This window comes from Echiichthys vipera (genome assembly GCF_963691815.1).
Source record: "Echiichthys vipera genome assembly, chromosome: X".
Lineage (NCBI taxonomy): Eukaryota > Metazoa > Chordata > Actinopteri > Perciformes > Trachinidae > Echiichthys > Echiichthys vipera.
In genome coordinates, this window is record NC_139825.1 from 36,233,520 (window position 1) to 36,246,524 (window position 13,005).

Here is a 13,005-nt window from a genome sequence, read left to right on the forward strand (position 1 = left end):
AACAACCCAGTGTTGGGATCAGGATGCAGATTCACAGTTTAATACACCGCTCCCTGTGGATCACTTTCCAGCTCAGTATCCTATACAAATGCTAGGGATCTTACGGTCATCTAAATTAATTAAATCAAAAATTAAGAGAAGAGGAGATATACAGAAAAACTTGATACAAATCAACACCAAATCTGCGATAATGCAACAAAATTAGAAAAATAAAATGTGGACTCAGATCTCTGTCATCTAAAGCTGTATTAATAAATGATCTGATATCAGATAACCATATTGATCTACTCTGTCTGACTGAAACCTGGCTGTGTCATGAAGAATAAGTTAGCCTAAATGAATCCACTCCTCCCAGTCATATTAATACTCATATTCCTCGAGGCAGTGGAGGAGGTTCACAAACCCGTGTATTACAACAAATATCTCGAAAATTGGAAAGTAAATTGCGTTCTACTAAATTGGAGGAATCTTGCTTAGTTTGGCAAGAAAGTCTTAAAAATATAGGAAGGCCCTCAGTAATGCCAGAGCAGCCTATTACTCATCTTTAATAGAGGAGAATAAGAACAATCCTAGATTTCTTTTCAGCACTGTAGCCGGGCTGACAGCTCTACTGAGTCATGTATTCCTATAACCCTCAGTAGTAACGACTTCATGACCTTCTTTAATGACAAAATTATAACTATTAGAGACTAAATCAACTTGCTTGGCACCAATTTTTCTTCAAACCCAGGAACCTTAGAAACAACTGTACGACCTGATATATTCTTGGATTGCTTTTCTACAGCTGACCTTAACAAATTAACCTCTACTATTTCGGCATCAAAGCCCTCTACTTGTCTCCTAGACTCTATTCCAACTAAGTTACTTAAAGAAGTGTTACCTTTAGTTAGCACTCCTGTATTAGATATGATTAACATGTCTTTATCAGCAGGTTATGTACCACAGTCTTTTAAAATAGCTGTAATTAAACATCTTCTTAAAAAGTCCAGTCTTGATCCTGAGGTACTAGCTAACTATAGACCTATATCTAACCTTCCTTTTCTCTCTAAGATCCTCGAGAAATTAGTCGCCAATCAGCTGTGTGACTTTTTACATAATAATGAGTTACTTGAGGACTTCCAGTCAGGATTTAGAATGAATCATAGCACTGAGACAGCACTGGTAAAAATTACTAATGACCTTCTAATAGCTTCAGATAAAGGATTTGTCTCTGTACTTGTTTTACTAGATCTTAGTGCTGCATTCGACACTATTGACCATCACATTCTGCTACAGAGACTGGAGCATCTAATTGGCATTAAAGGAACCGCATTAAGCTGGTTTAAGTCGTATTTATCAGATAGAGCTCAGTTTTTAAATGTTAACGACAAATCTTCCATGCACACTAAAGTCAGTCACGGAGTCCCACAGGGTTCTGTCCTTGGACCGATTCTATTCAACTTATATATGCTTCACTTATGAAATATTATAAGGAAGCACTCAATACATTTTAATTGTAATGCTGATGATACACAATTATATTTGTCAATCAAACCGTTAGCAACTGATCAGTTAGCTAAACTTCAAATGTGCATTAAGGAAATAAAAAGCTGGATGACCTGCAATTTTCTGATGTTAAACTCAGATAAAACTGAAGTTATTGTACTAGGCCCCAAAGGTCTCCGAAACTCAGCAGCTAAAGATATTGTTATTCTGGATGATGTAGTGTTGTCCTATAGCACCCCAGTAAGGAATCTGGGAGTTATTTCTGATCAGGATATGTCCTTCGATTCTCACATAAAACTAACAACAAGGACTGCATATTTCCACCTGCGTAATATTGCGAAAATTAGGAACATTGTGTCTCAGAAAGATGCAGAAAAACTAGTCCATGCATTTGTTACTTCCAGGCTGGACTATTGCAACTCCTTATTATCAGGCTGCTCCAATAAGTCTGTTAAGAGTCTCCAGTTGGTCCTAAATGCTTCAGCTTGTGTACTAACTAAAACGAATTGAAGAGAACATATTTCTCCTGTATTAGCTTCTTTGCACTGGCTACCTGTAAAATCTAGAATAGAATTTAAAATCCTTCTCCTTACCTACAAAGCTCTTATTGGTCAGGCTCCGTCGTATCTTAAAGAGCTCATAGTACCCTATTACCCGACTAGAACGCTGCGCTCTGAGAATGCATGAATAAAATTGAACTTAAATTGGATTGATATAAAGTTATATGGCATTCATCAAAAAATATCGAAACATCTCTGTACAAGAATTATGATTCAGTATTTTGGAGTTTGTTGGGATAGTGGGTCAAAACTGAAACACTTTTACTCTGCTACCACCTATGTTGTCTATTTAGGGAAACATTTCACATATGTCACATACTTTTATGCTGCATTTTAATGAATCAACACTTCTTGCAGAAATTGATTACCATCCACATATCCCATGGAGCATGAGTTTTGTCTAACTGTATAGTAAGGTGCATATAATATTCATACTCGATGTCTGAAGGTTTGATGTAGTTCTTCTGTGGCTGTTTTGACTGCAGGAAACCAGGTGGACCTACCTGTTTTCCTTCCTGGTGTTGCCGGCGGTTGTACAGCTGTGTGTGCTGCCCTTCCTCCCAGAGAGTCCTCGCTACCTGCTGATAGAGAGGAGGGATGAGGCTGGAGCAGAAAAAGGTATTGTATGCACTACAGGTGCCATCCCTCTCACTCAAAAAACTGGCACAATGCATACAGGATGCTGCACTAGGCTATCATGTCTCAAATACATTTGTGCTTGTTATGTTTTAAGAGCAACTTTCTGGTCTGTATACCAATCACATCCTGGGGATTGAACAAATGATTAAACAGGAGTAAGAGATTCCATTGCACAAATTACCGTAGTATAACTGCAGGAGATTGATAGAGTTGTTTACCGTGACTGCAGATTTGTGGCTTTTACAGTATTTCATGTTTGATTTCACTCCGTTTTCACTTCAGTTTTAATGCGCAAAACTCTTAAAAGGCTAGTTTTTTTTAATTTTTCAACTCTGTCTGAAACCAATAGTCAGGTGCCAGTATGAACATAGAGATCATTGTTCCTCGGACGGTACTTTAATGCAGTATCTTTGCTTCCATGTCCTCATGTGATATAGCATAATTTGCTCTGCCCTAAGTGGTGCTTCAAATATGTGATAATATGTTAGTTCATGCCCACAGTCCTTAGAGAAGGTCTAATCATCCTCTTGATAATCTTCTGTGTGGGTTTCGCCTCTGTTGATACCACAACAAAAAGGGAAAAAAAGACCAAAAAAAGACCAAATAGGATCATTTTTTAATTTGATTTCTCTTTTTAATGAACATGCACACCGTGTTAGTCCAGAAAAAGTCACTGCAGACAATATATTCTAGTTTTTCTTCCTTGCAGTTTCATTTGTGCAGCCTTGGGTTGAAAATCTGATTGTAGATCTACTTTGTTTTTAAGTGTTTTAAACACGGGGTATTGAAAAAGTATTGAAGGATTTATACTTTTGATAGCCTTAGTGGGTTTATGGGTGTGCAGGACCTTTACAAGTGATTAAAATATCTAAGGTTTCATGTTTTGGATCAAAAATAAACTTTGTGGTCGAAACAGAGGCTGATTTGGAAACCACTATGATGACAGAAAAAATTCAGGACAGCAAGATCCCTTAAACGTCCAATGTGAAGAATTTAGGAGGATCTATTGGCACAAATATAACATAATATTCATGTGTATAATCACCTGAAGAACCATATCTTCAACAATACTTTAACCATAATAATTCTTATTCTATCACCGCAATATTTCTCAAACTAAATTATTTTAGTAGTTACTGTACGTATAAAATAGCTAGGTTGCAGTAGCAGATATTGCGGGACCCAAACAAACAAAAAGGAAGTACAATTTGTTGGAAAAGTTAAAAGAGAATAACCATAGATGGTCTTGTTGAATGTTAAAACACAGGACATAAGAAGGAATAGCATGGGGTCGAGGCATAACTTAAGCTGTATGTGTTAACAAAGCCTGTATAAAAATTGTGACATCCTGACTTTGATCTGTGTTGTTTCTGGGGTTGAACGCCTTGATATCTGTGTCCATTCTTTATAGATGGGCAGTCTCATTGTTTGGTTGCTTGTGTTCTTTGTAATGACAGGCATCCTGTTTATTTTACAACATACATAAAACCCATGAAAACATGATGAAATCCATTTCAACAGGGTATTTTATTCTGCAATATTGATCATTTTAAAATAGAAATCAGATTTTGGTTTACATTAAATCAGGTTTGGTTTACATTATTTCTTATCTTTCTGGTAATACCAGAAATGCTACGAAAGCATACAGTATACTTTGCAGGCTTCTTCTATTGAAACACTGCACATGTGCACTGCCGAACCTCTGTGTTAACTCCAGGAAAGGCGTGTTTTCAAAAATTTGGCCGTTCGGAAAGTTTCAGGGCCTTCCCCCTCAATTTGCCATTCACTCACTGTGTTTCATTACTATTACGAGGTGACGCACCACTCTGAATGGGTTTCGATCGCTGTTGATAAGCTTATCAGTGTTACAGTGAAACGCCGCTCTTTCTCAGTGAAAAATACAGAATAGTTCTAGTTTGATTTAAGGTGGCCTGTATGATTGACAACATCAACTTATGTGCAAGTAACAGATAATTTTCTGCGCTGCATTCTACTAACACACGTATACTAGCACACGTCACATCCCGTTGAGAGCTACATCCAATCAGCAACTGGCTTCTCTCAGGGAAGAAAAACAGCCCTGCTCTACCGCATGGTAAACGGCTGCTTAAGCGACTCACATGCAAATCAGAGGCGTTTCGGCAGGATAGACCCTGAGTCATTATTTATGTGGTATTTGTTCCCCTGTCTCATTCATTTGAAGATAATGACAGATTAACAATATCTGATAGAAACATAAGAAGATATCAAAAATAATACACGATGATAACACCACAGGTGTCCCCATAGACCAAAGTGTATTAATGAGGAATAATGGATGTAGTGGCATTCGGTTTGGATATCAAAATAAGCAACAAACGGACTGTAGGCACAGTAACTTTAGTCTGACATGAATTGTAGGAACTGTTAACCATTTAAAAAATGTTTACTAAAAATAGTTTTAATTTTGTTACCTAAGCAGCTCTTTACCCAACTCTGCGCATGACTTCACTCACTATATTATTAAAGGGAGCATCGATCGACAGCATTTGGTATACATGCATTTGTCTTTGTACATTTTTATACATTACCTGTGTCTTATACAATTAATAGAATTGACTCATATTCACCATTTGTGTGATTTGCTCAAGAACTGCTTGAGGCTGATGTCCATTTGGTAGAAAGCAGGAAGTTGGAAAAAGACGAAAAAGACCCTGGGATGATTTTACATCGGAATTTTACTTTAAGTAACAGATCAATGAGTTTCAAGGCTTATCAGACATCAAAACGTTATACAGCTGGTTATAATGCTAAGAGACATTATACATTTTGTTTAAACTGTGGAAAGTTATCAGGCACATTGTTATTAATTATCCTTATTAATTTTGGTTTTATGATGTACCCGTAAAGGTGTCATTTAAAAAAAAAAACTAACTCCATCAACTTTCTTGTGTTTGTTTTCAAGCATTGTTCTTGTACTTGGGTTCTCTTGAGTGAGTACTTTTATTTTTAGATCACTCTCGCCTTCTGCCATCTGTCTTTGTTTATAGCTGCTCTCACTGAATAAATAATTCCAACCTTGAGTGTGTTCAACAAATTTGAATTAGGAAATGTGCTTTTCTCTCTTTTTAACAGACAAAATGTGAAGTGAGCGGGATGATAACTTTATAAATGAACCATGTGTTAAGTTTCAACCCGTAACAACAATTTCAAAGTTATGCTGAGTTTGGAAATCTTTGTAACTGGGGATAGCAAATAAGATGTGCCACAGTGAGTCGGATATGTCTGAAACGGCAAAATCAAAACAAAAAAAAACTGCTTGATTCAAACCCACGCCTGTGTTGATAATATGCTTGAAAAAAAGTCCTCTGTGGTTCTTTTCTGAACAAGTGGTGACAATGACTGGCTGTGTGAAAAGTTTCACCAACCCCTCAGGAAAAGATGAGTGTTTGGTGAAAGAATATCGTTCCCAAACTCCCCTCACATCTTCCCTACTACTGCCAGCCAACATTTTGCTGGCACGAGTCTGAACAGCGCTGCAGATCCCTGTCGTGGAATTGTTGTCAGTGCACACGATTCTTGAGGGGAGGCCCTGTAGTGTCCTATTATCATCATACAGTGTCAGACAGGAACAGCATGTTCTCTTGCACCCCGTCTCGTCTCTTGTCATGTTGTATATCTGTGGTGTTCCTGCCCTCCATTTAAAGGTCACACAAGGATATTGTATACTAAAGGCTGTCAGTGCAATTGGCAAACGTGCTCTCCACCACATCAATTAATTAATAACTTTGCACGCATTATATTCTATGATTTGCATCAAGGCGTGGGATTGAATCTAGCAGATCTAGACTTATTAGACTCCTTGTGACACGTCTTATTTGCTGTCAGTTCCATTTTTGCCCCATCAAATTATTTTATAATTTTTACACGTTTGTAGAAACACTGTTTGAGTCATTGTGCTGAAATTAATTGACCATCCAGCTAATTTAAAGGTTTGTGATTTTCTTTGTTAAGAAATCCACCAAAAGACCAAAATCAACAATGAAGTGACTAACAAGTGTTTTCTGTGTATCCACAGCCTGATTAAGCTTATCCCTCTGTGTCACAGAACTACAAGTCTATCAAATGTTTTAGGCCCTAATCCCCAACTAAGACCTTTTATATTAGATAAGCCTAATGTCGATGAATGTATCTTGGCACACTGAAATAATGTCTCTTGAAATTGATGTGACACAAACAGCTAGAGAGAAGATGAATCACTCTGAGTTGTTGGAACTACAGAAACACCTGTAATTATACAAAGTGTTAGAGACTGGAGAGTTTTCCCTTCCCAGATGATCTTAGGCTGAGTACAGACACTGAAAACAACAACAAGTTTAATATTGGCCTGTCATCAAGTTTCTCATGTTATCAACATTAGCACCAGCGATATGAACTGCCAGCGGGAAAACATTTCAAGTAGTGAAAGTGACTGGTCTGCGCCGGCTAAAAAGGAGAAGCTGCTACCTGAATGTTTTGCATATGCGGCTTTGTGTTAATGTTAAATAGCCTCTGATTTTAGCAAATCTGTGAATTTTGCAAACCTCTGTGTATAAACTGACAGGAATCAGGAATTCTCTCAATTAAAAACACATATAAAAGCCACACCTAAAATGAAGGATGGAGCTGATATTGGCCAAATGAAGCCCATAGTCTGTGCTAGCCACCAGTCACCCAATGTGTCCACGCCCTTAACTATGCAGAACTTTAAGCCTCAATATGATTTAAATGGGTGAGTAATAATTATTCACACCAGGTACAGTTGTCCTCAATGGGGAAATCTGAGAGTTTATTTCTGCTGTAAGGTTAGGCATTTTAACATCGGGCTCTACAGAGATTGACTCCCATTTGGGGCCAGCCTAAAGAGACAATCTTGGAACTGCGGTCTTTGCCACCTCCATTGATATGTTCCTTTGTTACCATGAACACGCATTGCAGTTTATTTTGATTCAATGCCAAGTACACCGTCCAGGTGATATAAAAAACTAGTGCACTAAGAGTGTGTTTATCCGTAGCTAAAAATTGTCCTCGACAAAAATGGAAAGGAAATTAGATGAAATTAAAAAAGGAAAATTACTGTGCCTTTTTCAAACTTAAAATGAGTAATTTGTGACCTTTAGATTGACATTATCAGTAGGAAATAATGGGCTTTGGGGCTCAGAGGCAGAGTAAGGAAACAACCTTCATATTTGGAAACTATTGAGAGGCAGACTGTACTGTAAATTTTTGTTTTGGTCTTCTCATGGGACTTATTGACAATAATCAAAGTATAGAAAATACTTATAAATTAAAGCAAAAATACCCCCACAGTCCACATTTACATTCCTGTCAATCCTTTTCATACACTCTTTAAATATTTAACACCTTTTCCAATATTTTTAGTTTTATTTCTGCAGTAATGTTTAACAATCGTTCCTCCAACAGTCTGTCAGACTGTCGCACGCTGTGAGTCCTCAGGCCACAACAGTGACATAGAGTGGAGCCCCACTGTCCTCCTGCGGGGAAAATAAAATAGGTTACCTCTGTAGGGACAATGCTACTGTTGCACATTATATAAACATCACTTTCATTTGATGCCACTGACATTGACAGCCCCAGTATGATTCTAAATTAAATCAGGGCGTCATATTTTCTATCAGCAGGGAGAGGCACGTAAATGCACATTAACATGTACTCATCTGGATGATAATTACATTGAGGCAAGGTCTCATGGTGGGCAACTAAATCAAATTAATCTGGTAACATGGGTTTACAATATACATATATATATATATATATATATATAAATATATATGTTACTGGAACAAACATTACAGAGTTATTTGGCTCTGTAATTGTTGTTCCAGTAACATAGGTGAGTCCTGCTTTCCCTGCATTTGTACACTGTTGAGGAATTATATTTCTCTTTAGTGTTGGTTATTTCCTTCCCATGCAAAAAGTATATTAATATTTTGGACAATGGGTAAGCATATGAAATATAAATTAGTGGGGCATACTGTTGAAACACATCTGTAAGTATCAGGCTTGTATTTTTTTTCTAGTTTTTTAACTTTCTGAGACAATGTCAAAATCCTGCCTAGTGTACTGTAGCATGAACAGATGTGTTTACACCCACCCACACAGTCTTCATGCATTAAAAGTGCTGCACCATGTCACCCTGGAGACATTGGACCAGGCTTTAGTTTGTCAGGTCTTCTAGACTTTTTTTTGGTCACTGTTCAGACTGTGTATCCATGTTGGTGTGTAGAGATTTGCTATTTCGGTCAAGTTCTTAGCCTGTACCTTGAGTTCCCATAACACCAGGGATTCACTTTTACAGGAGAGGGGATTAAAATGAGGAAAGAGGTCTCTCTACACACACCTACCCTCTCCAGTCCATCACATTCAAGCTGCACTAGTTCAAACAACCTTCAACTGGCCAAGCTGCAAATGATTACCAGAAACCTTCTCAGCTCTGCACACATAAATATAAAAATGTGTCTGTTTCTGTGTCTTTTTCTTCCTATGACTAAGAGAATATAACATAATTTAGCTCCAACTAGGCTTGATATAGAATAAGTGCATTAACATTGCACAACAAGTCAGGCAGACTGTTTTAATTGAATATTTTTCATCGTGAAGTTTGCCATAAATTACAGATGGTACATGTGGCTGATATTTAGCATATTGGTGTCTGTGACCTTAAGAACACTTTGTCCGCATTTAGCAGAGGCCAACATATTGGAACATTTACATCTTTAAATCACTGCGGTTGCTGGCAGATAGAGAGGAATGAGTCACTGTCACCTGCATTGCAGTAAAATGTGTTGATGAATTGAAGGAGGAAGCATTTAAATTGAGAACATGACGGGACCAGAATGTAGCCTTAGGGTATGCCACAGATCTGTCTGACTACAGGAAACCTGTCAACTTTTCTTGTTAACAATCAGTTGTTCAATCAAAGTGTAGGTTCTTTGTACTCATTAACATGTCCCTGAGGCCAAACAAATACATTAATCCATCCTCATTTAACATTTGCAAAGCCGGTTCTTTACATACAGAGGGTTTTTTTCATAGTGAAAACATGGTGAGATAAAAATATTTTAGCCACATCATGATTATCACAGAGTAACAGTTTGAAAGCGTATAAATAAACAATGCTCTGAGTGCAATCAATAATCTTGGGGATTCATTTTTCGTGTGTGTGTGTGGGTGTGTGGGTCAGCCTTCCAGAGGTTTTTGGGAAAGAAAGATGTATCCCAGGAGCTGGAAGAGGTTCATGCGGAGGCTCGGGCTCAGGACAACCTACAGACTGCCTCAGTGTTACAGCTGCTGAGGAACCAAGCTGTTCGCTGGCAGCTCATCACCATCATCATCGTCATGGCCTGCTATCAGCTCTGTGGCCTCAATGCTGTAAGACGCAGTTGTTATTTCACTTTTCTCAGATTGACAGTGGAATCCGGTTCTTTGTGCTAGGCTACCTATTATATTATATATTTATAACTCTGTCACTTAGTTTAACAATGTAGAATTGTTGGACAAAATCAAGCGGCACATTGCAGTGCCCCCTGGGTCTGTGCATGCACAGGTGCAACGCTATATACAGTATGTGGCCTCTTAAAGATAAGTACGTTTTTAATTGGCAAATTTGTTTTTGAAAATCCCATTTTGCACATTAATATATATATATATTTTAGTTAAAAGAGTAAAAATATTCATCATAGCATTGCTACTTATTGCTGCCATCTGGTACTTAAAATACACAGTGAACTGAGGAAAACTGACTTTATATGATGTAAATTCTATCTCCATGAGGAATAATGCAAAATAAATTATTAACAAAGACTTACAATTAAAAGAGTTATTACCATAAACTTCTTTTAAAATGACACTGGTTTGTACTTTAATCAGAAACAATTCAAACTCCCACGTATCTATGAGGGCTCTACTAGCAAGAAGGAACTTGTCATGTTTAAGCTATAATTTATGAGTTAAAGTGGGCAAACACACATGTTCTTTGACCGTTACATGTAGTCTGCAATGCATGCAAATGGATTGGTAATTTGTCCTCAAATTCATATTCAGGATGAATATCCAAAGGAATAATATTTGTGATCAATCTTTCACATTTGATAAGTTGATGGACTTTCAGTAATATAATGTTAAGATAGAAATCACAAAGTCTAATTCTAATCTGAATTATCCAATGAACATGTTCTCATTTACATTTTCATTCCAAGAAGACAGGAAATTAATTTAGATCACTCTGGAGGTCTTTATTTTCTTTTGCCATTACCATCAGTCCTGTCAAATGACTCGAATGAATGTCAATGAATGAATATAATAGTCCGTCAGTGATAGTAGAGACTTTTCGTGCTGCAGTGGAACCAAGTGCTCATTCTGAAGTTGACAGCTGAGAAATATTCCTGCAGCATCAGTGCTGTACCTCTTCAAAATAATAATAATTTCTGACTGTTGCCTATATATATATATATATATATATATATATATATATATATATATATATGTGTGTGTGTGTGTGTGTGTGTGTGTCTGTGTGTGTGTGTGTGTGTGTATTACTTTTCATAGATCTGGTACTACACCAATGGGATCCTACGGGAAGCAGGCTTCGCCGAGAACATTCTCCCCTATATCACACTGAGCACTGGGGCCATAGAGACTTTGGCTGCCATCATCTCGGTGAGTTTTGCTACTTTAAATCCACCAAAGTGTTGGATTCTGGCCATGAGGTTGCTCTTTCAAATCATTACAAGGTACATTTTGCTGTGTGCTAGTGCTAACAGTCTAGCTCTCCAAAGCAAGAAACAACTGAATTAAAACCAGAAACCCCAATCTCAGTGCTATGATAAAGGCAGAGTAAAACACCCAGCAGTATGAATAAGTAGGGGCAGTAAGGTTAGGTTTTGTTACTTACTCGTCTAGCTTAGTAGAAAGAACAGTTTTTATCACTCTTCCTCTTCTCCCATCCATGGGGCTGTTTTTCTTTTGCAAGGTAACATTAGAGTTTCCACTTTTAATCCGGTTCCACCATCTAACTTTCATGCTACCTGATGATAAATTATTTAAGCTGTTTTGTTGAGTTGTAAGCTGTTTTTATATACTAATCTCTTAGAAAGATGCTTTGTGGTAAGCAGTGATGAGGTATAACTTTATATGTCTAGGCTTTTTATTGTGAAAGGTAAGAACGAAGTAGTGACGCTGTAATGCGCTGCTGTTGATGATGTGGAAAGAAAAACTGTTAACTGTTGTTTCAGACTACAAAGCCTCTGTGTTATTTTATTACCTTCATAAGTACAGGCACAACTCAAGCACTCAAGCACACCTCTTCCTTTGCACCGTAAAGTGAGACATACGTTTCCCAGAAGTTCATACACAGTGGCAAACAGAATTGCATAGTGAAAAGGAGGCTCATGAGGGACCAATCTAGAAGCTGGTGTTGTCATTTTCTATAGCCATTAAATTGTGCAATCAACATTTACTTCATAATGAAGTTTAACAAAAAAGGTTATGTGTTATCACTTTAAGGAAATGTCTCTTCTCCTAATCTTGATGTGAAGTAAGTTGACCATAGATAGTTTACTGAATAAATCAGCAACTTCTCAGTGCAGGAATATAAATGTGTCCATTTGTTCTTTTTTAAATGCTGACATTTTTCAATTAATCCCTTAAGGATTTCCTAAATGGGACATGAAAAAGCAAAAATAGAGATGGTAAATAAAGATATAGTAGCATGTTTTTCCACTACATCATTATCATGTAGAGGCTAAACACCTGTAAATAGGCAGTAGTTGACATTGAAATACCATTGAGAAAAGATAAGACTGTGGGGGCTGTTGTACATGAAAGACTGTCGTTTGAGTTTTGCTAATCTGAGATCAGAATTATCCTCCCATCAAAATAATTTTTTTCTACACCAAAACATTAGTTGCCTAGTAAATGTAATGCACTCGACCAAAGTTTTGTTATTCTTGGTTAATGTGGTGAAACCTCGCAGCTGCGATGTTGGTCAAACTTTGTCAGCTCTGTTGAAGTGAAAAGGCACTGCTGTTGGCAAGAGTACATTCCCGCCAGCAGCTAAATGATGGAGCAGAGACCACTTTGCCTTAAACAGCTCAGCTGAGTTATTAATTAGGTGGGAGTGTCTCTGTTAGCAGCTTGTTAGGCAGATAATGAAGCATTCTAATTCAGAGCAATATGTGGAGATCTCTGTGCAATTACTATACATAACATGTTGATAAAAATATTACATGTAACAAATCAATAATGAAAACCCATAATAGACATTTACATCCATCAAGATATA

The 13,005-nt window shown here is 37.3% G+C and overlaps 1 protein-coding gene across 1 annotated transcript in view; it reads left to right on the forward strand.

Moving 5' to 3' along the window:
• slc2a9l2 (solute carrier family 2 member 9, like 2) overlaps window positions 1-13,005 on the forward strand; it is a gene marked incomplete at its 3' end in the record, with an annotated part of 127,137 nt that overhangs the window by 37,637 nt on the left and 76,495 nt on the right. Inside the window, exons 7-9 of the mRNA XM_083939221.1 lie at window positions 2,531-2,663; window positions 9,907-10,094; window positions 11,271-11,381. Of these exons, the coding sequence (XP_083795347.1) occupies window positions 2,531-2,663; window positions 9,907-10,094; window positions 11,271-11,381 (432 nt within the window). The remainder of the gene's footprint in view (window positions 1-2,530; window positions 2,664-9,906; window positions 10,095-11,270; window positions 11,382-13,005) is intronic.